Source organism: Pholis gunnellus (assembly GCF_910591455.1).
Source record: "Pholis gunnellus genome assembly, chromosome: 7".
Taxonomy (NCBI): domain Eukaryota; kingdom Metazoa; phylum Chordata; class Actinopteri; order Perciformes; family Pholidae; genus Pholis; species Pholis gunnellus.
The window spans coordinates 10,705,733-10,732,731 of NC_136533.1; the positions used below are offsets into that span (position 1 = coordinate 10,705,733).

Here is a 26,999-nt window from a genome sequence, read left to right on the forward strand (position 1 = left end):
GCCGGTAAGATGTGAAATATGTGTCATAAACAGAAGAGACCGAAGTAGAACAATTACAACAATGAGTCTGTTTAGATTTTGTCCCCAGTGTGAGCTCAATTTCACAATTAAAAAAAAATAAACATTTAGAGTGTCCCTGCTTTTAGGAAAAATATGTTTATTTCAAATATAAAGCCATATGTCTCATGCAATATAGGTTTAGGTCTGCAACTAACAATTCATTTAAATATGGATAAGATTATCGATTGCTGAACATTAAAAATGCCCATCACAGACCCCAAAGTGATGTTTCAAATGTAATTCATTTAGCCTGTATGAAAAAGAAAAGCAACAAACTCTAATTCTTGAAATACTTGAAGCAGCAAACTTCAGCCATTTGTCTGATTATCATAATCGTTGAATACTCAGTTTTCCTTTTTATAGATATTATTTTATATGAGTTAAATAACAATGTTCCATAAATATACAGTTTAAGATAACTATAAACCAAATGTGGAGTAGCTATGACACACGCGTCCTCACTCTTTGTGGTTCGTTGCTATTTGCAGCAGCTTCACATCCCTCACCTGCCCCGCTGCTCTCCTCCGACTGTGAGCTGCACACATCCTGTCTGAGAGAGAGAGAGAGAGGCGAAGGAGGAAGAGAAGCAACAGAAGGGACTTCTGGTCAAGTTAAGACAGCTTTTACGTTTCACACTTTCTTTCTTTCTTTTTTCTTTTTTTTTTAAAGACTTGTATTTTTCTGTCGATTTTTCGACAGACTTGTGTTTTTTTGTTTGGCCAGTTTATTATGAAGCTTGTGGTAGCTGAAATGAAGGTGCGCCTGAAGGCGATTTTTTCAACGTTGTTCTTATGTGGATTTTTGTTGGCACCTTAATTAACAAACACCTACGACTATAGTTTTAAAGTTATAGCCCTGTGTTGTAGCGTCACTGGAGGCGTTTGGCTGAGAGACGTCAACCCAGTGCCAAGTTGCTGAACAGGAGAAAGACGTTCTCCGCATGAAGCGTTGGATTTATGTGAACTAAAACAAGAACTCGTCACTAAGAATATAATCTGGATTCCGCGATGTGTGTTTGAAAGTTTCCCCGATCCGAATTGATTTGGTTCGGACTAGGGGAGACTTTAATGGATGGATTTTTTATGTGGGACCTGCTAGGATGGACGTGGTAGATGAAACAGAAGCGTTACAGAGATTTTTTGAAGGTAGGAATGTCTTATTTTTGTATTATATTCATTAATACACTTCAGTATTACATCAATGTACAGAGAATTTATAGTAAAACGGAAAAGGTGGGATTTTTGTTGTACTTTTACAACCACTTTGACTTTAATAATTTGTTTTAGTAATTGAAAAACTAAATGTGTTTAAGTTTCAGCTCTTATCAAATGCAGTTAATGTGTGTATAGTTTAACTTCAGTGCTTCTCTGATGCACTACACATGGCAGGTGGTTTACATCACATAAATAATAGCTATAATATTTAAAAGTGATCTCATGATGTGTGGCTTTTAGGTGAAAGTTTCCAAAACATAATTGCACTCTGTTTTTCACTGGAACTTGTCTTCTTGGCTGTCCATCTTAAAAACAAAAAACAAAAAATGAAAGAAGGCAGGAGGTTTAACGGGTGAGGGGAGCAAAAGTGCTGCTGATGGGTAACAGATCAAGTTAAACGGGGAATCCTAAGAAAAAATGAGGTGGAGGAGGGTGGGGTTGAGGGTTGGAAGGGTGTAGGAATTCAAGTCAAGATAAATGGTGTGTTTTGCAAGGGTGCTGTGGCACAACGTGTGCGTTAGAGACAGACATGAGCAATGGGATTTCCACCAGTGATGTAGTGTTGCTCATCGTAAGGCAAACAACCTTAAATAGTTCAGAAAAGCACAAATGTATGTTTATCCCCATAATATCAACTTGATTATTATATACTATGACTTGGAATTATTAAAATTGTAGTTGTACATTTTTTTTCAACATATACTAAAAGAGTTTGTTGGTTTCTTCTGTGCTACATCGCTAATCTACCAACCTTTTGTTTCACTAAATTATAGTTGTGTGACTTGAAGTTCTTCACCGAATTGCGTTCACGTAATCCGTCACAATTTGAGAATATTCATGACATTGTGAACCCTATTCGGTCCAGCGTATTCCTGCTGCAAGTTTCATCGATCTCGGGCAAGACAATTACATTTTGTCACATTTGTTTGAAGAGTTTTTTTCACTCATGCTCTGTGATTTACAGCTTGCCACAGAATTCACTTCTTACTAATTTGTTTTTCTGAAAGAAACTTAATGTCAAATGTTCCAGAAGTCAAGTGCACATAAAACACACACTGTGGTTTATGTATAATAAGTTATCTGTGGAGAGACTTAACACTTGATAGTATACACAAAGTGTTGACTTGAATATACACAGCCATCTATGACTGTCAGATGTTCCTTGCCACTCTGACAGGAATTTAGTGTGTTTACATTCTTGCTTTGGGAGTAAGAGCGATGTTCTTACTTTGGCTTTATTTCAGCCACTTTTGCTTGGACTAAAATGTCAACTTGTCCATGAGAAGTATACAGTAGGTGCCGCCTTAGATGCTTAGTTTCCAATTTAACTTGCTCTTTCTCTGAACTAACCGTAGGGATGTCAAACTCTATATTATATCTCTCTCAGATCTTGGACTCAGGCCTTTTTGGTAAAAGTCCTTGAATTAAAATTTGTGACAAAAAGTAAGCCTTCAGTTTTATATATTAGATAATTAGTGTCCGTGTTCATCTTGCCCTTTATCTTTATGACACACACTCACTCCGAAGCACACACGCACAGCACTATAATGGATTTTGTCACTGCTAAACTGTGTTTTTATAGGATTAGTGAAATATGTATACATTCACACTAATGCACAGTGTACATTCCTGGCATAGCCCTGGTGGCTGTTAAAACACAATGAGGTGAGACTGGTGTTTCTCCTCAAGCATTTGGCCTTCCCCAGGCGCTCGCTCTCTCTGATTCCATTAGAGTGACAGTGAGCAGACAGGGTGAGGAGGTGAGATAATGCAGACTCAGGGTGGAGAGAGACTGACCTGTTGAGAGAAACCCAGTTAAACCACAAACCTCCCCCAAAATCTTGACCTTCTCCTCTCTGACTCACTTAGACAACAAACAGTCGCTCACACACGCACTGAGCCATGTTTGCACATAAAAGAATCAGGACGTTCATTGTTGTGTTGTGTTGATTTCAAGTAATGACCCTCCTAAAACACTTGAATAAACGGTGACCCACACTGCCTGTGCTGCATTTTCAGCATGTCCTGAAGACAAAGCGCATTGGAATTGAATCGTTCACGTACCGTGTTCTCAAGATTACGTATGCACACAATAATGTGGACCCCTGCATATATATGAACTAGAATCACCGTCTACAGCGTCTCTGTAAGGCTGTACTTTGGCACAGCAGAGCTTTGCGTTAAACGCCAACATTAGAAATAGTGCTGCAACTGACAATTACTTTCCCTTTTAATTTATCCACGTATCATTTTCTTGATTAATTGTTTGGTCTATAAAATGTCTATCACAATTGTCCTCAACTTGTCCAACCAGTCTAAAACCCAAATATATGCAGATTACATCCACATAAGACAAAGATACCAGTGCATCCTCACAATTTAGAAGCTGCAACCAATGTAGTTTGGCAGTTTTGCTACAAAAAATGACTCTTAACCATTGTTCAAGTAGCTGCTGTTTAATTTCCTGTCGACTGATCAGTTATTTGTTTTTAGCTGTTGTCAGAATGCTAACATACTCACAATGACAATTCTAAAATGCTATAATGTTTGCCATGTTCACCATCATAGCTTCATATGTTGGCATTATAACATTTCCTAATTTAGCACAAATGAAAATACAGCTGTGGCTGAGGGAATGTCATTAATGTAATAAAAGCCATAACGCCATTCGGTCATTAACCAAAGTACTGGACAAAGTTTTGACCCGATAGTGGCGCTAGAGGGTCACTTAAGCTGTTTGGATTCATCCTCAGGAGAGCATGAATGTTATTTTTATGACAATCCATCCAGTAGCCTCCAAGATATTTATCTCATGGTGCCACTAGATAGAAACGTCAGGGAATCATCAAAGTCATTAGGATTCATCCTCTGGGGAACATGAATGTTTGTGCCAAATTTCACAGCAATCCGTCCAATAGTTGTCAACATATTCCAAGCGGGAAAAAAGGGGCCGGAGCAGATTTGCAGCCTTTAGTGCAAATAGTTTGAACGTTTTGACTCTACTGTGTCTTCATTAGATTCACACTAGACGAAGACAAAAGGCAAACACATATAGTCAACCTAGAACATGTGTACAATTTTCATAGGATAATTGGTTAAAGAGGATTTCAAACCTTTTGGATAATGGACCCAAGGGTGGGCAGAGAACTGTGTTTCAACTAGTTGTCTGGACCGACAGTGGTGAACATTGCCATCCACAGAATCCCGCTGCTAATGTGGATGAAAACCCTTCAACATGCAATGAACTTAGTGTTATTAAACTGGATGCGCCAGAAATCAAACTGTGAGCATGTTCACCTTCTCACCGTCTGAGTCAAAAGTTGATTTAATGACGTTCTTACTCCATTTTGTCCTTAAAAGATGAACTCATCACACGTGTTACTATATCAAAATTCCTATTAAGTCCTGCTGCACTCCCACAGAAGTTGTGAATCATGGATGGCAAGGCTGTCGTCCATCTTGGAAAACCTGTGTGAAACGGAGCGAAGTTTGGACGGTTCCTCTGATTTACAGGTTTAGCAGTGAACTGCAGCTCGAGGAATGTATTGTTTTTGAGCAGCCAGGCTTACGGTGCTTACGAATAGGTTTTATTATTCATTGTTGTGCCTCTCTCCCATCAGTCCTGACTGCCAACTGAGTAATCCTCAGCCGGTGCATGTTGTTTGTGGTTGACCTGGACAAGAGATTAATTCACTTTTTGGTTGGTCTTTATGTGTGTGTGTGTGTGTGTGTGTGTGTGTGTGTGTGTGTGTGTGTGTGTGTGTGTGTGTGTGTGTGTATGTGTTTGTAATAACTTCAAGAGAGGCTGTTATGGAGAAAAAAATATGCAAGGGAATGTCCTGAATTCTTTATATTTTGTGTCATTGTCACAGACATATGTAAACCAAACACAGCCATGATGATTGCAGGTTCTTATCAGAGTTTCTGTCTGAAAATTCAGTTTTTATTCATCTTCATGAGATTATTCATTTGACTGCCTCAATTCTGAGCATTATCAATTTGAGGTTATGAGCCAATTTTTCCTCATCTTCTGCTTCTTCGTGTTGCTCTACATCTTCTTATTCTACGTTTTATTCCCTCCTCTTCTTTTTCCTCCTCGGTGTCTTCATCTTCTTACATCGTCTCTCTCTCCCGCCATGCTCTGTAAGTCTGTCGAGTGCTGGCCCTCAAACTGGACCTCACATTAGCAGCGTTTCTTTTTTCTTTTTTTGTACAGCCTCTCTTCGTGTCCCGGTCTCAGCCTTGTCACTCCTGTAATCTCCTGAGCCAGGTCCGCCGGTGCGCCCAGTGCTTGTGTGCGACAAGGGCTGTGTGTGGTAGCCTGGTACAGCCTTTTCTCATGACTGGGGAATAATCCTCATTATAACACTCTCCGAGCCTTTCTCACACACACTCGCACACATATGCTTTTACACATAGGCATGCACGCGCACACACACACACACACATTTGTTACCCTGATCTGTGGCTCTCAGGTCTAGTGAAGAAAGTCTTTCAGCTCGAGTAGGGAAACATGTGAAAAATTAGAGAGGAATTGTTCTTCTCATCTTCTGTTTCAGGTGCTTTCATCTCAAGGACATCAACATGCTTTGGCTACGCGCAGGTACTCTGCCGCTCTGTCCGCTCTGCTTCTCTTTAGCTGTGATTTATTTCCTACCTGATGAGGGGCTTTCTATTTGTATTCACTTCTTGAATAATGTCATAGTGATGCTCTTTACTCTTTTTCCAGTAACTCTGTCTTGTAAACAAATAGAGAAGGTCTGTAACTCTCAGGCTAAAAGTCAGAGCTCTCTAACACTTTCTAGTGTAGATTTGACACATTTCCTTTCCTTTCATTTACTATTTGTGTCTGTATGTGTGTTGAATTGTACATTGTAGGCACAATCCCTGTATTGTGTGCATCTTGTAGAACAACTGAGTGATTGTTTGCACGTTTACATTGATTATATTGACATCACTAAGATCCGTCAGGATACTTTTAGTTGATTTTTGTGATAATTATCTCCAAAAGTCCATTGATATTCAGGAAATACCTGTTAATTTACTTTAAATAAGACTCTAAAACTTGAGTGATTTTACAAACTTTTTTAATGTGGTTGCAAAACTTTTTTAAATTATTATTTTACTATGTAAATTGATGTTAATTATCTTAGAAAGTGTATTCACTGTCTGTACTATATGTGGGTATATGTCTTGTGGGTGTGCAGCCAAGTTTATTCAGTTCTAAATGTTTGATAATCAGATGGACTTTGTTCCTCCTCTGAAGGTGTTTATTAATTATTAACACACATATGTGAGTGCTTACAAATCTCATTTGGACGCAAAACATCAGTCTAAAATCTAGTTTTGTTCAATTTTGATGTTCCCTTAAATCTGTTTTCTTACCTTTCTGTGGCTTTAATAATAGTTTACACAACTCTACAGGAGGATAATTACATTGTACACTACTTTTAAAAAAAGAACTATGTAAGGAAAATGAAAAGCTGTGCATCTGATTGACGATATAAGTCAAATCCTTACTCACACACTTGGTCCTCTGTGTGTTCATTTTAGATTATTACTCTGCTGACAACCCAGGCATTGAAATGGTGGCATAACACACTCTCACACACACACAAACAAACAAACACACTTATGCTATCAGGCATACATACACACACACACACACACACACACTCCCCTCTCAGCCCCTAATCTCTCAAAAGGCCAGTCTGTATCGAAGTTGGACTGACAATCATTTCACTGTTCCTTGTTGAACACAGCTGGACAGAGAAAAACAAAGAGGGCGGGGAATTTACACATCCAGATCACAGTGATTTAAACTTAACTGATTCCGTGATTTGGAGGTTACAATTACTTAATTTATGTTTCTATTATTCTTTACCCACACAGAATAGAATAGCATTTAATGACAGCGTGACCCATAACTTTCCTTTAATCATTACAAATGTGACATGTCACACTGTAAAGACAGAAACTCACTTGTGTCAAAAGTGCAAAAGTGGTGAAAGTAGGGATGCACTGATCCGACTTCTGTCCCGATACCGATACCTGGCAGCTTTGGGTATCGCCTGATACCGAGTACCGATCCGATAACAATGTTTAATTGAAAAATGCCTCACTGAATGGAAGTGACTGGGATCAGGCTTGACTTAAACATTGCTTTCCTCACTTTGTAAAACAAAATGTAACAACAAATACATCTAAATTCTATAATCTATCTATAACAATGTAAACATATAATTGAATAAATTAGATCGGCCCCATTTTCATCGATATCCGATCCAGCTGTTTGAGTCAGTATCGGCCCGATGTCCGTATCGGATTGGTGCATCCCTCGGCGAAAGTTTCTTCAAGAAGCAACAAACGTACTGAATCTGTTCTCAGTGAACATGTACATCAGCTGCAGAGTTCTGAAAGACTTAGAACAAATGTTATTGTAATTCCTTGGCTTTGTAGGTTTGGTAGGCCATGTATTTTATATGTTTTTTTGGTTTTTGTAACACATCTGTCCAGCGCAAATGGGATTTTAACTCACCAATGAAATCCTACTTCCACAGTGTAGTCTGATATTCATTCACCCTGTGAGCTGTACACATGTTCATTTTATCCTTTCAATGTTACCTTTGCCTCCACACAAGGATTAACTTAACTAACTGTGCTTTGTTCAGCTCACTATTTTTCAGTAATATAACTAGTATAAATATAAGCAGCAGCAGGCCCTATACTATAGGGTACATCAATGGATAAATGAGGCTACAAATAACATTACCATAAGCCTTTGTGCTTCACTGGGCAATCACAATATTGTTCTTATCTGTTTTCAGAAAGTGTTAACCGTTAAGTCTACATTTTACTGTTGCTCCACTGAAAATGAATATACTTAAATATATAAAGGTGTAACATCGGCATCTGAAACATCAATTTTGTCATGCTTCAATCATTGAAAGGTTAAGTGCATCGAATTAAATCATCGTTATTATCAATATTTCTTGATGTTAGCATGTTGGCAATGTTAAAACAATGTGACAATGGTATTGTCAAAAGTATCACTCCAATCTGCAGGTCCTCTCGGCTTGACAGAGCTTTATAGCGAGTTTCCGCTAATTGCTTATCTGTGCTGCAAATAGAGTTGGTAGAGACCAAAATCAGAGCTAAAATGAAGTGAATTTTGACCCCACATTCATCAGGTGGACAGAAACGCAACTCCAAATGAATGATGATATTCCTCCCTCACTTTTAAGTGTGCAAAAACGAAACTGTTACAACTTAAACGGGGTCATATGTCTGTTCTGTGTTCACAATTTCTTTCCGCTGCTCCCAAGTGGCCAAAAAACAATCTGTTATTGCAGATTTAAGTAATGAAAATGTTTAAATGTCTGTTATTTCCAGCTGTATACTCAAGTCAATGTATGTATTTTGACCAAAATCACAAATTTCCCTAAAAGGACTCTGATAGTACATCCGTATTTGGAGCTGTTGACAGAATTTATTTCCAAGTATAGCTATGTCTTACTTTGCCAGATTAAAAGATATTGAAAATATACAAATGGGTCTTGGGCGAGGACTTGATTCTCGATCACGGTCTTGAACTTCTGCCATTCTTGACTTGAACTCAACTGCGCTCGGTCTTGGACTTGTCTTGGACACTTGATTGCAGCATTGTAGGTTTTTCCCTCTATCATTCAATCCTCGAACATCAAACTTCTCTCCGTCTTGCCCCCGCTCTCCTCAACCTCCATCTATCTACCCTCCCCTCTCCCTCCATCTCTCTATTTTTCGTTATCAGGCCTGCCAGCTTAAATTTACTGCCTATTTGGGTGGGGTGCACATCTGGATCTTATTTAAGGGGAACCATCCTGCTTTTCTCCCCTTGCACTGGCACGTATTAAGAGACATTAACCATCTGCTTCTTTACAGGGAAGAAAGCCAGTCAGTGTAAACATGCTAGTTTTCTCTAAAAACATGGCAATGTGGGGATCTACAATGTTAAACAATACAAGTGCGGGTGTTCGTGGTTTAATTAGGGACAAGTGGTTTGGTTTGTGGATTTAATGATTGAAAGTTGTCAAATGATTATGTTTATGCCATCAACTCTGTGCGGATGGGACAAAGGACATATTAGTCCAGAGATGATACGGTCCATTTAATCATTTGTGGTAAACAGTGATGGTTGGAGAGGGTTAGGAGAGGAACTGTGACAATTCAGTTGCGTTTTTGATGAAGAGTGAAGCATTAGTGGCATACTAAAAAGAGGGAAAAGGAGAATTGTTTTCCATTGCTAACACAAAAATTCCTTGCATTCCCAACTGAGTAGCTGCTTAATCTATCAGAGAAAGTGTGTGTGTGTGTGTGTGTGTGTGTGTGTGTGTGTGTGTGTGTGTGTGTGTGTGTGTGTGTGTGAGAGAGCGAGAGAGCAATAAAGAAAAGGAGAAAGACTGGGGTTGCCTGCCCACCCACTATATACCAGATCCTTACCCTCTGCGTCACCCCCTCCATCCTACTACCCCCTCTCCTCCCTCGCTCACTCTGTTTCAGCATCTGCAGGCCTAGTGACAACTGGGACAACTAGTGACAGCTTTAAAGCAAATGCATCTTTCTCTCATGTAACATTTACGTTGAATGGAAGCAATCGGGAAAGTCTGTTTATATAAAGTGATTTACTCTTTTCTAAATATATGCATAAGCAAGTCCTTGTTCTGCATGTTGGTGTTTTAAAGATTAAGTGGGGTCATGTGTTTGGGATTTGTGAGGCTTTGGCTATCAAAGGGTGAAAATGACCCTGGGGTGAAGTAAGAGGGAATTAGGGAACAATTATGAAATAACTAATATATATGCTGTATCATTATTATAACTATTTTAAATTACGCCACACATGATAAAGTCTTTAAGATTTAGTTTGTCTTCATGATGTCGAGTGTAATGAACAAAGACAATTGAGATAAAAGTTTAGTATCTCTGTTGGTAATAAAAATAATTTATGATTATTGTTAATTATGTTAACTGTGGTTCTTTTTTTATGGGGAAAGGCAGCTGAGGTACAAAAATAGTAACTTTCAACCAGAGCCATTCCAGTCTATATGTGTCAGCAATTAGAGACACTGAATCATCAGTATGTGATCTGTAATGTTTACTACTAACACATATTTAGATTGTTGGTCACTCCTGTATCCTTAATCTTTAAATTCTCAGAAATCAAATACAGCTCTTTCTTTTTTTTTTACATCATCTTAATTATGTGTATGCATAAAAAGCTATAAATGATAAACAAACCGAGTTAATAATATGTTATTTGATAGATAGATTGTCTTACAAGCTAGTGTTGAAATCTAGAGCTATTGTTGCAGAGCGATTCCCATTGCTAATTCCCAGATGCTCTCCATCTCCCGTCTGTGTTCCCGACCCTCCCTTCACCACAGGTCATGATATTATCAGTTCTCTGGAGCCAGCCAACATTGACACCAGTATCCTGGAAGAGTACATCAGCAAGGAGGACGATAGCACTGACATGTCAGTAGGGACTCCAAACCAACCCAGCAACGTCAAAACAACATGCACCAACCGAATCAGATCATGTTGTTACAAAGGAATTTGTTTTTTCTGATAAGGCTAATCCCTTTTTTCTTCTTCTTTCTCCCAGCTGTTTCTCAGAGGTCCACAGCACCCCAGGACCAAATTACTCATCTCCCCAGGCAGGAGTGTCCTCCTCTGGGGGGTTGGTGTGTGGTGTGAGCCCTCCTATTCCACTGCGCCAAGGAGCCCCTCCGCCTGGGCCTCCTAACTGTCAGAACGCCTACCCCCCAGGTCCATCCCTGGGCCTCCGACACAACTACCTCTGCCTGGGACAGCAGCAGCAGCAGCAGCAGCAGCAGCAGCAGCAGCAGCAACAGCAGCAGCAACAACAACTCCAACACCAGCCGCAGCAACAGCAGGCACACGTCAAGCCTGAGCACAGGGGCCACTACGCTCCAGGGTAAGCACAATACCACAGAGGTAGATGGATAGAGGTACAAAAAGGATAAAGCATAGAATGAGCTGGTACCTAGGTATCTCCAAGAGATGGTCAAGATTCTCCCACAACTCTCCTTTTAAACACGAAATCAGGCAGAAGTTGCAGCAACTGACACTGGATTTTTTTTAAATCATGCAATGAAACCATACACACCCTAATACAGGCCCATTATTTAATCAATACTAGATTTAGCTTCATTTGTAAAGTAAAACACTAGCTGGTCAAGAGGGGGAGGGAGACTGATAACAGACACAGAGCAAGAGTCAAATTACATCCGGCAAAAAAATCCTGACGCGCACAATCTTGTGTAAAGAACGTGTACGCTCTGATCCCAAAGGAGAGTTTCTTCATTTAATATAATGGCAGGTTAGAAAATAAGAAGGAAAAACGAGGGAGGTCTTCCCGACTTCAAGCATGGTATCTTTTAAAGGATTTTTACGATTTGAAGGTCAAATGTTACTGTTTTTGTGAATATACCATCTACTGCCTTGTGTTTTTTTAGGACACTACCTGAGTCCCCTCCAGACTCCAGCTCAGAGCCGTACTCTCCTCAGCAGGTGAATGGTAAGTGACACATTTCTTTCTCCTGAACCTCTTTATTTTCTCAAAAATGTGTGGAAAGAATTTGACAAACAGCACACACAAAAGAGAACATTTAACAGACAGAAATGGTGCTTTAACTCTAAAGAGTTAGAGGAAGCCCCTGATTCATTCAAGGTGTATGTGGGTCACATGTGTGGTCAAATCAATATCTGTTACTCATCACTTTGTATTTGAACAGAGCGTAAAGACAGGAACAGGTACATGTGTAAACCAATCAATATATTAAATGCGGCTTGTATCTGTCATTTGTCTGAAAAATCTATTTTATCATCTACATAAAAATTCTGAACTCAGCTTTATAATCTTTGATTTCAAGTGTTTCTACAAAGAATGAACCAGCGTATGTTTGGCTTGTTTCAACATACAAGTTGAACACCAAAGGTACTCAAAGTTATGTACTTCTTGCCACTCACACCTGTGTTGTTCTCGCCCATTAGTAAAAAGGTGTGGATGAGTGTTATCTGATGGGCATCCCTCCAGTTCTCCAGTTTGAAACAATGGAAAACATTTCCCTAAGTTTAGAGGGAAGTAGAATAAACTGCAGTCTGAAATGCAGACTGAAAGATCAATCTATGAGGAGAAAAAAAGCGGCAGCCTGTGTGTGATCAAGTGTATTTAGAAAAATCGTGTAGATATTATGCTCCTTCCTCGTTGTGTCTTTTAGATCCTCACATGATCAGGACCATGACACCAGAGAACATGTGTCACATGACTCCAACGCCACCCCTTCCACCACACGGGCACTATCCCAGCATGCATCGGGACATGTACCTGAAGCCTGAGCCCATGATATCCCAGTATTCCATTGGTGCAGCTACAAGCGGAAGTGGAGACATGCAGCAGAATCAGATGCTCCATCAGCTTCTGCAGCATCCTCAGGGGCAGGAGTGAGTTATACTGGAGGGAGAGAGGGAGGGTTGTGCTGTCCAGCACAAGTAATGATGGGAAGGAGCACAAATATGTGCCACTTTTGACGGTGTTTCCATTTCCTCACACAGCAGCATCCCCGCTCACCAGGCTAAGAAGAGGAAGCACTCTGACTCACCCAACAGCACCCTCAATTGCCAAATCCTCACAGGTATCATCAAACAAGAACCAGGTAGGCAGGCATCTTTCTTCTCTTCCTCACCTTCTCTACCTGATGCTGACCTGCTCTTACTTACCCTTTAACTTTTGCACAGATACACACTTTTACAGAACAGTTGCAGACATTCTTAGCATTCCACTGACTCGTTTTAATTGCTGATCTGTTTGTCACAGGTTTAATGCAGGATGCAGACAACTCCTACCTGGACCCAAACTATCAGTGCATCAAGTGGCAGCCCCACCAGCAGAACAAGTGGACAACACTGTATGACGTTAACTGCAAAGAGCTGTGGGTGGAATTTATTTTGGCTGTACGTCTTGAGGTCTTTAGTTTGGGAGAAAAAAGAGCTGAAAGCACTCTGCAGTGAGCCAAAAATGAAAGAAGTTATAATTGGTCAAATAATAATTCAACAAAGTATACAGCGGGAGTGGCAAAGGAATAGCAGGGTTGCAAAGGTCTACAAATTCCTCAGAGGTGAGCTGTGCGGGGGAGTGAACGAGTGCAGGGTTTCGGCTTAGAAAGACAACGTTAGGAGGGGGTGAAGGGAGAAATTAGTGTACACCTACTTGTGCTTTTGCAATGCTAAAATAAAAAAAAAGTATAGGGAGGAAGGTTAAAATGAACCCACAAAAGCTTTCATATATGACATCAAAACCAGCTGGTTGTCCATCACAACTTTCATCACAATACACCTACGTAAGGCACAGCAGGTTTTCATTGGTTTTAAATTAGATTTATTAAGTCTTTCAGACAATCTCAGTCCTCAGTGTTATAACGTAATGGCAAAACAAATGGCAAAACTGAGATGCAGGGGTCTCTAACAATGAGGAAACATTTAAAAGTGACTTTTTTTGTCAGTCACCATCTCCCTCTTAGCTCCTCACATAGATTAAGAAGTATTGTCCTTTTATTTACCAAATTACATGCATTAAATATGCTCCGTCCACTTGGACCTAAAATCATGTGGAAGCCCCCCGTGATATAGTCAAGAGTCTCCCCCTGGTGATGGTTTAGAACTCTGCAGTATGCAGCAGTTTTTCCACTTTTCGAACAACAAATGCAAGCTTCTTATTCACATTATTTATGTGTCACAATCTCTTTCCCTGTCTTTAGTCCAATGCCAACCTACCGTGTTGATGCTGACAAGGGCTTCAACTTCTCCTTGGCTGATGATGCTTTTGTTTGCCAGAAGAAGAATCATTTCCAGGTCACAGTATATGTAGGCATGCTGGGAGATCCCAAGTACATCAAGACAAGTGACGGCCTGCAGCCCATCGACTGCTTCTATCTCAAACTCAACGGAGTAAAGGTGCGCAGAGGCAAAATAGTGAACATGACATCATCTTGACAGATAATTAGCTCTACGGTATTTAGTTTGTATTTTATGTCTCTCTTCATTGCCAGGTGGAGTCAGTGAATCAGTCTATCAGTGTGGAGCAGTCACAGTCTGACCGCAGCAAGAGACCCTTTAAGCCAGTGCTGTGAGTCTGAACACTTTAAAGGACAGGTTCCGGATTCTGTATAGAGCTGCAGAAGGAGGATTTTTTTCATAATTTATTTATTTTTTCTCCCAGGGTCACCCTGCCCTCAGAGCAGGTCACAAAGGTCACAGTGGGGCGGCTCCACTTCAGCGAGACCACAGCAAATAACATGAGAAAGAAGGGCAAACCAAACCCTGACCAGAGGTGAAAGACGTGCCATCACATCTAAACATTATCATATTGATCCTGTCAAAGCTCCAGGACTCACATCTACTCCTGATGTTTTTGTCCTCGCAGGTATTTCATGCTGGTGGTAGCACTGCAAGTTCAGTCCCACAGTCAGAGCTACACTGTGGCTGCTCAAGCGTCTGAGAGGATCATCGTCAGGGTAACGTCTGGCCATGTCTGTCTACCTCCTACAACAATCATATCCCTTGTGAATGTATCTCAACATCTTCTCCATTGCCTGTCTTTCCTCCTTTTATCTCCGTAGCTGTAATTCCCAGCACACCTACTGTATGCCCCAATATACACAGTAAGCTGTGTTGTAAATACCGTGTATCTACCAAACTTCAACCTTTTGTGAGCAGAAAAACAAATCTTAACCCATAAATCAACATCTGACCTAACAGTTGATCAAAAGAAAGAAAGATGGAGATAAATAGTTTTTACTGGACAGCAATGGCATTGTTCTTACTCCAGATGTGTAAAACATGGAATTACAGTGTAAAGTTAACTGCCTGAACTAAAGAAGTATTAGATACACAATTATTTACTTTAAGCCACATGGCTGACATGAGACCACAATTTTGTGAATCATTTTGATTATTCAGTGAATATAAACACTGACTAAACTTTAACATGTAATGTAAGGTCAAGCCTTTAGATTTTAGGCTTGTGTTTAAGGAATTTACACAAGCCATATTTTGGGTAATATCCCTATTTGCTTTCTTGCCTTATGTCCTTCTCTGTCCAACAAAACGAAATCAACAAATTCTGCTTACCAGCACCTCTAATGCTCACTTGTCTAACGGGGCGTTATGTGTTAGAGCAATTCTTAACTGGGAGCAGTGCAGAGCACCTCCTGGAGTCTCTGCTGCTTGTCTGGAAGAGTATTATTCAAATTCTCCAGAATGTCGAACTATTCCAAATAATGATAATATTTCTATACTATAATTATTTGGATCTTTTCTTGGCATATATTTTAGAAAGTCTTTTAGTCTGTGCACCGTCTTCTTTTTCTCTCTGTTACAGGCATCCAACCCAGGCCAGTTTGAAAGTGACAACGAGGTGCTGTGGCAGCGTGGCCAACTGTCAGACTCAGTCTACCACCACGGGAGAGTCGGCATCAACACCGACCGGCCGGACGAAGCCCTTGTTATTCACGGCAACCTGAAGGTCATGGGCTCAGTGGTACACCCGTCTGACATCAGGGCCAAAGAAAATGTCCAGGAGGTCAGGATGACACTCAGTGTGTATGTATATGAGTGTGTGTTTGGGCATTTAGTGCTGTGCGTGTGTTTCCAAACTGTCAGTGTGTCATTGTGTGCCTCGTGTGCTTGTCATCATGTATCATCATCCAAATTTCAATGCTCAGCACAGCTGACTGTGCAGTTTAACTCTAAGTTTTGTCTTTTCATTGTACTTGATCCAAGCATTTTCATCTGCAACATGAACATTTTGTTGTCATACCATCTGCATGGATATCATTGTCATTCTGTCTGTGTGTAGGTCGACACTACCGACAATTTGAAACGGATTTCTCAGATGAGGCTGGTCCATTATCAATTCAAGCCTGAGTTTGCTGCCTCCGTGGGCTTAGAGAGCACTGCAGAGACTGGTAACAACTTCATAAATAACACAATTAAATGTTTGCCTCCATCATCTCCATTTCTTTGTACACTGTACACATCATGTTATCGTCGTAATGTCACATGTTACATCTCAAAGATCTCTTTGGTGGCACCTATTACGAGCAGTAATTGCAGATTTGTTTCTGGAGTTCATTTCCCAAAGATTGTCACTTGTGTCGCCACAGACATACAGTTCGTAATACTGCAGGGCTTTCATCCGTGGGCTATAGGCTCAGTTGTGTTACCTCATTCGGCATAAGATAGTGACTTAACAGACATTCATTTAAATGAAAATCTTCGAGATGATTACTTTAATATTTGATCTGTCTTTTGCTCCATGTGCAACGTTATGCCAGCGTGTCCTCTTATCTGTGCATCCGTCATGCTTTCGCTGCTCGTATTCACTTCAGCATCTGTTGTATCCTCCTGCAGGAGTGATCGCTCAAGACCTTCAGCAAATCTTGCCTGAAGCAGTGAGGGAGGGGGGAGATGTGGTGTTCGCCAATGGAGAAACTATCCCCAAGCTGTTAGTGGTCAACAAGGTAATGAGCACACATCAACAAACAGCGCACACAGACATCACTTCCATACACACTCACAGCTCTCCCTCTTATTTCAAAGGACCGTATCTTCATGGAGAACGTGGGAGCGGTGAAGGAGCTGTGTAAGTTGACAGACAACTTGGAGACTCGTATAGACGAACTGGAGCGCTGGAGCCGCAAACTGGCCAAGCTGCGTCGTCTCGACAGCATGAAGAGCACTGTGAGCGGAGGCACTGTCAGGTGAGAGCAATGCGCAGAAGTCGCCTCAAATTTGGGCTTCAAGACAGGTGTTACACATTGACAGAGATAATCTTGTATGATTGGAAAATAATTCATGGATTCCTTTTGTTTTTGTTGTCCATGTAGCCAATCAGGGAGTTATTTCAGCAGAACAGGAAGCGGCCCACTCAGGAAGAAGACAGTCAAACCTGGAAGCAAGGTCTGTGGTGATAATGATGTATTTTACCAGTGTTATAAGTGAACAGCAGGATTTACAACTTGTAATCTGTGTTTCTTTATTGCAGAATTCGGCTCCAGATCAAGGCTGCATCAGCCAGAGGTTCATGCAGGGAACCATCCTGGCACTGGTCATTGTCATGGCCTTCAGGTTAGACTGAACAAAATGTGTTTGGGGAGGGAGTGGTGGGTAAACCAAAAGTTCTGCTTCATCTGCGTGCAGCAGTGCCATGATCTTTATTTGTCTCCCAACAGTGTCATTTCCATGTCCGTCCTTTATGTGTTGACTCTTCACCATAGAGGAGACGTCACAGAGAAAGATGGGTATGTGCCTTTAAGGGAGAAAGACACTCAAGCTTTAAAGTGAAATAAATCAATTTTCCTCTTCTTCCTTAACTTCTTTCTATATAATCTGTTCCTGCTTTCTGTAGCTATGTTCCTTCCTGTGTTCTCTACATCTCTTGGATGCCCATCTTCACTGCCTCTGTATCTTTCTGTCCACCTGTCTGCCCATGGTACGTGTTCAACACCTGCCATTCTTGCTACTTCCTTGTTTCATTTTCTGATCTACTCTTTCTGTCTTATCTATGATTGCTTAGTTGGGTGTTTCTTTTTTCTTGTCTGAAAGGAGATCATGAGTCGCGTATCTAAACACTATAAAATCAACTCGGTTTTAAATGTATCATTATTCTACCTAACGCATGCTCTTGACCTCCTGTACTGCCATCTGCTTGGTGCAGGTCCAGAGCTGCACTGGGATCCTCACGCAAAGGTTCATATACTCCATTGTCCAGCACCCCTTCACCAGGTGAGTGGAGATTTGAAAAGCACAGTAATAACCAAGCTCCCTCAGGGCATATACAATGTAAGCATATTTTACATAGATCTGATACTTTTATTTCATTTCTCACGAATCCTGCAGCTTGCTGTTCAACTGCAGCCATAAACAACCAATCAGCTACAGTTGTGACATTGAGTAACAACCAATCCACACCAGGTAAGTAAATAGACATGAGATGTTGTCCTGTAGTGCACGTTTGTCTTCAAAGCTAGTTAATTGTCTTCCTTCTCTAGATTCAGGCATCCCGGTTCCCACACCAGGACCCATTAATAAGAAGGCCAAGTCCAGACCAATGGACAAAGACAGCCGCAGAAACCGCCTGAGTCACACCTCAGCACCTTTGTACTTTGCCAAGTCCAAAAGGCCAGCAACCACAGACCTGGGCGAAATGGGAGCTATCAACCGTCTGCCTCCTGGTCAGCCGCCTGTGCCACGCAGACAGCGCAGCCTACACACAAAGGGTAAATCCACAAACATGGCCCAGACACGGCACTTTCTTACACAGTAAAGCCATGTGTTTGACAACAGCAAACAAAGCTTATCTACATACTGTACAACGGAATTGCTACAGTATTCGGCACTCACAGTGCAGCTTTTCTTCCTTTTGCAGGAGGAAGGTCAGCTCCCTCTCTGATTAGTCTACATATCGTGGAGACAAACCAAGAGATCTCAGCACAAAATTGCTCCACACCTGAAAGCTGCAGGTATTTAATTGAAAGTTGCACTAGTCTTGAGTTGACATTATGGGTGACAAATTAAAAATGCAGTCTTTCCTTCTCTTGTAACTTCTCTGTATGTTTGCCTTTTACACAATTACACTTTGAATTCAAGTCTTGATGCTTAATTCTGATGCTATTTATGTCGACTCTAGCTACACAGTATCTCTCCATGGAAACAGAAATTCCTCCAAATCACATATCACTTTGCACATGATGTGAGTATACAAACACCACACTATCTACATGCAATGCTTTACTTTACGGGTCTGTAAATCCCTAATAATGTCCAAAGAGGTTCCCTTTAAAAAGCCATATAATTTGGCATTAAGTATCTGTAAAATAGAGACAGGTTTTAATTGTTACACTTCCAATTAATTAATTCAAATTCATTTCTGAACTAGCTTGACCGAGACTCAGCTGAACATGCAAAAATGTGCATTTGACTTTTCCCTAAAATAAGTTCCAAATTATATTAAAAGAATATTAGTAAATTGTCAGTGAATAAATACCAGATCCAAAATACAAAAAACAACCTTTCAACTGTAGCCCCCAGATAAAGCATAATTCATTATTGCAGGTCCACGAACAGCGTGTGGGTACGACAATGTGGAGCCACCAAGGGACGTTTATGCACCAACCACACAGAGACGGAGCTCTATGGTGGACAGAGTTCATCAACAAAGGTACGTAATGTTGACCGTGATCCATCTTATAAACAAAACAGATTTCCCATTCATCAAAACTTATTTTCCCAAGAGTGACTTTCTGCAAATGACTTCGGGACTCATTATATTCTTTATACTTTTCTCCTAGGGGACTCATCACCTGTGGTCGGTGCCCTTGTTGTCCTTCCAAGACGTCACCTATCACTTCCGCGTCTCTCTGTCTGTGAGTAAACTTGGCCGCCAAAGTATGACAAGCTTTCTGACGCTGTAGACGCTGCGTGGTTCCTCTGTTGTCAATTGCTGCCAATGACTTTGATCTCCTCTTGCTTTCCGTTGACAGAGTGAAGTGAGCTGTGCCACTGAAGGAGAAACCTCATCATACTCTGACTACCATTTTCTCATTCAAAGCAGCTGTGTGTGAGAAGGAAGACGATGTGTCCCAGGGCCGTTACAATACAACACATTTTCCCTTTGTGGTTGCATTTGTACGCTGTTGTGATGGCATGCGGTTTTGTCTCATTATTGTACATTATTTTTTAAAGATATTCATACAGAACAAGCTATATACCACTGTCCCTACTGCAATCCCCTCCATATGTCTATGCATCTCTTTTTGCTGTGGTCACTGGATCTTTTTTTTCTGTCACTGAAAATGTTTTCGATCACTGTAATTGACGACTATGTTGTGTCACTGTTAATTGAGTCCATGAGTTTTAAACTCATTTAATTGATGATCGCCAAGTCTATACTCAATACAAGCCACACTTACTTTTTAACAGAATTCAAGTTTCTAAATGAAGCGCAGGCTAAGATACTTCAGTTGACTCTCACACATTTCTGTCGCTTTTTTCAATTCAATGAATCTGTATGTACACTGAAACCAGTGTCAACAGAAAACAAAAACACGTTGTATACACTGGAAAGAATATCATCGACTTCTGCTGAAGGCTTCAGTGAATGGTTACAACTTGCACTGAATATATACCTCAGTAGTGCACACTGGCAAATCCTGGGTCTCTACAGTGGAGCATTGTGTTTGAGGCTGCTGCAGTCGACTGGACTGTCTGCTGTCTCCTCATGCAACATCTGACTAAACACTGCACAGAGAAGGAAATGCTGTGCAGTGTTTCTTTCTCAATTGTGACATTGAATTAAACATCAAACTGTTACATTAAATGTGTATGCATGTGCATACTATCACACAGAAAGCCTTATTATCGTTCCTAAAATGAAGTCATAGCAATTGCAGCAGATTCACTGGAAGATAAGACTGGATAAGTAAACAAATCACTGGAAATGAAAATGTAGAAACACTGACAGCTCTTAGCGGCTGATAGTGGAAATGCAACATGTCCAACACTGACAATATTTCAAGAAACACTGGAATAGCTTACACTGTATTTTGCTAACTGGACAGAATGCTGGCAAAGCAATAAATCATTTCAGGTGCACGCCCAATCATTTCTTCAAAATGATACATCTCAGCGCTGAGGCAACTCAAATGCTGCTTCAGCAATGGAAATTCTATTTTAATGGCATCAAGCTGAGAGGGAGTTGCATTTCTATATGCACACCGCAGAGGTAGAATTGGATATTATACACTGGACTGTTTTGTGTATTTCTCTGGATGTTTTGAATACTTTTCCTGTGCCTATACAATTAAGAATATGCAGTGATAACACCGTGAGTATAACTGATTTGTATGATGTTTCCTTTTTTATTATCTTTTCTTGTTTTAAAGTCATTCTCCACTTACTCTCACCACCGTGCTCGTGTTACTTTTGTTAAAACTTGTTTTCAAATCCATATTCCATATGGGTCTGTATTCAGAAAGAAAAAAACACAATAGTGTATCTCAAATGTAAAATCAATATTAACTAGGAAACAGCCATCAGACAAAAGTTTATGGAATTTATCATATTAAGAAACTGTACAATGCTTTCAGTATAATTATGATGACTTCAGTGGGTATAGTGTGATATTTTTAGCTTATTTATAACGCACCAGCTAGCATAATGAAACCACTGTAGCACTTTTTGCACTGTATATATGAACTGCTTTTGCTCTATCCAGTGCACCAGACTGTTTTCAATACTCTGGTAGAACTGCATTATATGTAACTGTATAGCTTCATTTTGTTACTACCAATGCTCCGTTTTATCTGATGTTGTTTTTATAGTTGATATTTTTGTGGGTTGTTGTATTATTAATAATATATTAACTTTTAGCTAATGGAGCCCAGAAATGATTGACAAGCAAGTAAACACACACACACACACACACACCAATACATTTCTAATTGTAGCACTATTCGTCATGAAAAAATGCCATAACACTAAAACTTGAGTACTTTAATATCACTACTTTTATCTTTTTTGCCCATTTTATCATTACATTTTCAAAGCTTCATGTCAAAGTATAAAAAAAGACCCTGTAATACCATGTAAATGCATGTAGTAAATAAATTTGTGATTGAATTTTCTGTTGTGTTTGCCAAACTGCTTCATGAGCTGAAACCAGATTGTTCATTCTGTCCATTAGATGGCAGCCGAAGATGTATTAACAGTCGATGAGCTGTCAGACATTTAGGATTATTCAGACAAAGTACAGGTTGAAAACGATTATAACAACAGTTATTGTCTGGTTCATCAGTGGTGATGAAGAGTCTACGGTTTTTAAACGTTTAACATCATACATGTTTTATCAGACTCAGCTTAAATTGCGTGTCTTTGTTACGATTGGACAGAAATTCGCATGCAAACCACGTGACCTGTACGTCACGAAAGTAACCAGGAAGTGATAGTCAGTACGTGGCCTTATCATCATCTTGGACCACAGAGAGAAGAGCTCCACTTCATTACAAAATGGTAGAATCCTTTTCTCGTTTGTATAGGTTCAGACTGTAATATATATATATTGTGATATACAATGATATACTGTTCATCTGTGCGCGTTATTCACTATTTAACTAGCTAAACAGCGCGTTGTCTGTGTTCAAGTACGCTTCGTGTAGCTACGTGTTTGCAGACTAGCAGAGCAACGTTAGCTTCTCATGTCAAATTCACAGATTGAGACGCTCTATTTAAAGAAAAATGAACGGATTAAACGCTATATGCGCGGTACATTATGGGAGGACGTATAACTAGTTGTCGGGGTGATGTAACGGACGCTTGTCTTAACCTGCTTGTATCCAAACTCCTCACTGTGGCTGCAGGAACTCGAGGCTATGACCAGATACACCAGCCCGGTGAACCCGGCTGTGTTCCCCCATCTCACTGTCGTCCTGCTGGCCATCGGCATGTTCTTCACTGCCTGGTTCTTCGTGTATCCTTTTATCAAGAACACTGTGTATGTGATTAACGTGAAATAAGGGGTCACACCAGACACCGTTAGGGTACTACAACCCTGCAGGCACCCACTGGTTTCCACTCATTTGAGTAATTGTGTGATCTAAATGATTAAGCAGGTGTGTTACTATTGTGACTTATATTCATAAGTCAGCCATCATATCAATTGCTAAAAATATAAATAAATATATGTTTTAAATAAGCCCGAACTTGGCCATAATTAGGTGAATGATCAAATTGTTTCCCGAAACTGTCCATTGAGAACATCCAAACATGTCACAGAGTTACTTCCTGCTTCAGCTTTGGCCTCAGGGACGTGAGGTGGTCCACGCAGTAAATTAAGGGTTTATTAAAAATTAAGTGTTTTCACTTGCAGTTGTATTTTGCATTAGACTCGTGGCTGTTGGTTGTACTGTTTTTATGAGCTGGCCCTTAACTTCTCATCAGCTACGAGGTGACATCAACAAAATACACCAGAGACGTCTACAAAGAGCTGCTGATCTCCCTGGTGGCTTCCCTTTTCATGGGCTTTGGTGTGCTGTTCTTACTACTCTGGGTTGGCATCTATGTATAAAAGGTACTTTTAACATCTTATTTAGGTCCAGTGGGTTTTATTTGTTTTGTTTTCTAGCGGTTAACTTTTGTTTCCTCTCGTCTCCTGCAGCTTCCTGTGACTGACTTAAAACAATACGACACATTCCGTTGGAACGAAGGACATCACAAACAACATGGACTCGATTTAATTTGACTGCACTGACATTTTGGGATCTTATGGACTCTGGGTTTCTTGTCACAAGTAAAGGGGATTTCTATAACTTTTAGTGTCGTTCTTTGTTCAACCTGATATCTTAAACAATTGTAATAATCCATGGATCACATAGATTTGAACTATTGTGTAAAATGTTGTTAAACAATATTGAGACGAGACCTGAAGTTCACTGGAACTTGACCTGCTGGGTTGTTGAGATTAGAAGGTTATTTTGACGCACTGAAGACTATTTTTGGTGCGTTTCACTAGTGGCACCTAAAACCCAAATCCCTGATTAATCTTTGTGTTAAAAGTAGAGCAGTCTGTTTCACCTCGACTGCGGGATAATACTGACTAGTGATGAAGGATTACCCCGGGATTAGAGAAGGATTATTTAATGAAAAAAGCAGGAACACTATTCAAAGATTCCAACTAAAAGACAACTGGATTCACATGAAATTGGCTTATTAAAATGACATTAACCATGTAAACAGCATACTAACCTTACATAAGGCAAAATAAGTCAACATGTTTCCTCCTTTGCAAAACAAAACTTATTTCTACATGTTGTTCTACATATGGAGCATTAGCATAGATCAAAACAAACGTCCCATCTACTTCTTCCAATGTGTTCCATTCTGTCTGCAATTCAAATTGATTTACAAAGGCCACGTAGATTAACAGACAATCCCGCTCAATGCAATACTACCGCGGTTGGCTTACCTGCCACTGTAAACCATTTAACCAATTGCTTGATTGGCTACGAAAAGCCAGTAAACACAAACTGGTTGAGACTTAGCTTGTTTTTTAAACACAAAAATAGCCTAAAAGTCAGAATAGGTGATGATGATGCGATTATGTCGGAAGATCCTTTTTACGTCTCTCTTAAAAACTCCAAACTCTTTTTCACTGACGACCTCGGGCAAAGGCGTCCCGAAGCCACAGAGAGTCCACATACAGCCTCGGGTCTCCCATGTACTCTGCTGTTCGTTTGTATAAGTAGTAATACATCACTGCCACTGTTGACAGAAAGAAGTACAGTTATATAAAATAGATTAGTTGCGATGGAAAATGCACCTCTGAATTAATCCACCGATTACCTGTTCTCTGGAAAACAAAAAGGGCTTGAAGACCATCTGTCCAAACGAAACGGTTGGACTCTAACCATCTACGGTTCTAGGGAGAAAGATAATACTTATCAGGTATAGATCAACATTCTCCACATTTACTCTGATACAACATTGGTTGTCAACATTTTACTTAGATGTCGAAATTTGAGAGATTTGACGTGCTGGTGTGACGAAAGCTTACCAACACCCAGCAGTGGAAGCAGATGCTGAGCGTCAGGTAAAGAGCGGAGAACACCAGCAGAGCCCTGAACCTCTCCAGCAGCAGGGACACCAGGCCCACCTGGAACACGTAGGTGTTGAACATCATCAGCAGAATGATGATCACGTTGAACAAGACGGAGATGTCCTGGATGCTGGAGACACAAAGTGTACTGGTTTATTTCTGATAGTGTGAACAACACATAAAATATACAAGTGACCATCTCAGAGAAGGATATTGTGCAAGACTTGTATGTTACCAGGTTTCTAAAGAAAGATCTTATATTTACAATTAATGAAATGAAACCCTGTAAGGCTGCTGACAACTCACAAGAATTAGCTCTAGTTATGACAAGGCTTCATTCACTGACCAGGACAGTTTGTAATGTCAGTTAATGGGATATAAATGGTTGGTCTATAGTTAATATATTAACGACATCAGAGCTGCTGACACATTGCAAATAATTATGATAAATCACAAGTGCAAAGACTTGTCATATGAATAATATAAATCTCTGGCAACTATTCTAAATGCCTGGTCGGCTGCTATTTTATACAATATGGGGGATTAGTTTTTAATCATAATTTTCAGCCTTACTGGGCAAAACTAATTATATAAAGATTCAAATGTAATATCTCAAGTATAAACTATAATAAAGGATATGAAGTGAAGAAAGGACAGCAAGGCTGCACATGTTAGACGGTGTATCCAGAGAGTGCCAGATATGTTTACTTGGTAATGACTTGAACAAGCTGACCCGGTGTGGTTCAGTGACTTACATGAAAAGCACTAGTTGGATAACAGGCGCTCCCCTCAGGAGTTCACTGAAGGAGTTGACGAAGAGGTCATAGGCCAACAGTGTCAGCTGGATCAGCAGCACCAGTGAGTAGTTACCAGCCTGGAGCATCTTCAGGGGCTGATCCTGCAGACCACCACACCTCGCAGTCTAATCACCACCTCGCTTCTCTTCGCACGTGCTAAACGCAGGGACTTGATGGTGACACAAGTCCGTTTGGTCTGAATTCAGCCCCTACATACTTGAGTTAAAAAACAAAACAAAGTGGGCTTCACAACGTGTCCGTTCACATAGTAAGAAACTGGTGGCTTTTCTCCTTAAATGTTCTCTTGCTTTAGGTTTTCTTCAGTCCAGGTTGTCCCTCTGTTCATAAACATGTTGGTTGTTGTCCTGCAGGCAGTCCAAGATAGCAGATTCAATGTTTGAGATCTTTTCATAGGTTGCATGTTGACATCTTTGAGAGTCTCCTTGTCTGCTGCATTTCCTGTGAGGAAAAACAGAAAAGCTGTAAAATAAACAACACAAACGCCGTTATGTACTGCTAAATTAGCTGTATACTGTAACATACTCAGGCTGTTACACAGGCAAGCATGGAAAGGTCAAAACTGGGATTACAGATTAATTTCCCCCAACGTTACGCGAACGACTGACGTTATCTCTTTGTTTCTTTCCACGCACCCAATCTAACGTAGTCTATGGCGGTAGTTATGTAGTCCGGGCATCAGATAATCCTGGAGACGGATAATATAGTTACGACTGTTTCAGCAATTTAATTTCCACAACAAATCACTCGTCTGGCAGTGTGCACAGCTCGGATTTTAACTTCGAGGAACTCCCTCCAGACACGTTTGCTACATTAAGCATCACAACACAGACCTCGCTGTGCTCACTGTTGTATAAATCGACTTCACAAACACCATATAACACCTACTAACCGGAATATAACGTGTGAGGAATGAAACTAAGTCACCCGGAGCATAGAAGAACCGCTATATTGCTCACATTCCTACTTTCTTTGGCAGACGATGCTAACTTACCCACTTGGAGCGTCATCTGCTACTTTTCAGCTGTATTTCCGTCAATTCCATGGTAACGTTCCTTCTTACCGTAATAGTAAACATAGAGGTTCACTGAATATCCATCAAATACATCGACAGCGTTCACGGTATATTTAGTTGTATTTCTTGCAATTACTCTGTTATTTTCTCACCGTGACTAAACGTAGGTGCTGTGTGAATGTGAAAAA

General features: G+C 40.4%; 3 protein-coding genes across 3 annotated transcripts; 2 read left to right on the plus strand and 1 right to left on the minus strand.

Annotated features, from left to right (window-relative positions):
• The first annotated feature begins 1,150 nt into the window (after positions 1-1,150).
• On the plus strand, positions 1,151-20,983 carry myrf (myelin regulatory factor). Its single transcript, XM_079162684.1, has 26 exons — positions 1,151-1,205; positions 10,694-10,784; positions 10,915-11,247; positions 11,789-11,850; positions 12,554-12,776; positions 12,888-12,988; positions 13,150-13,264; positions 14,090-14,285; positions 14,381-14,457; positions 14,551-14,661; positions 14,755-14,845; positions 15,712-15,912; positions 16,189-16,297; positions 16,743-16,852; positions 16,932-17,092; positions 17,219-17,291; positions 17,377-17,459; positions 17,564-17,632; positions 18,049-18,116; positions 18,231-18,305; positions 18,383-18,610; positions 18,760-18,853; positions 19,021-19,083; positions 19,446-19,551; positions 19,682-19,756; positions 19,874-20,983. The coding sequence occupies exons 1-26, from the start codon at positions 1,160-1,162 to the stop codon at positions 19,952-19,954; spliced, it is 3,042 nt and encodes a 1,013-aa protein (XP_079018810.1). The 5' UTR covers positions 1,151-1,159; the 3' UTR covers positions 19,955-20,983.
• A 1,347-nt stretch (positions 20,984-22,330) lies between these two features.
• On the plus strand, positions 22,331-23,699 carry tmem258 (transmembrane protein 258). The gene is made up of 4 exons (XM_079162719.1): positions 22,331-22,400; positions 22,748-22,857; positions 23,328-23,457; positions 23,545-23,699. Exons 1-3 carry the CDS (start codon positions 22,398-22,400, stop codon positions 23,452-23,454), a joined length of 240 nt encoding a protein of 79 aa, XP_079018845.1. The 5' UTR covers positions 22,331-22,397; the 3' UTR covers positions 23,455-23,457; positions 23,545-23,699.
• Positions 23,700-23,897: 198 nt separating this feature from the next.
• Positions 23,898-26,944, minus strand: tmem138 (transmembrane protein 138). Its single transcript, XM_079162718.1, has 5 exons — positions 26,791-26,944; positions 25,737-26,237; positions 24,940-25,111; positions 24,729-24,804; positions 23,898-24,647 (listed from the first exon to the last, which is right to left on the minus strand). Exons 2-5 carry the CDS (start codon positions 25,862-25,864, stop codon positions 24,535-24,537), a joined length of 489 nt encoding a protein of 162 aa, XP_079018844.1. The 5' UTR covers positions 25,865-26,237; positions 26,791-26,944; the 3' UTR covers positions 23,898-24,534.
• Between the last annotated feature and the right edge of the window lie 55 nt (positions 26,945-26,999).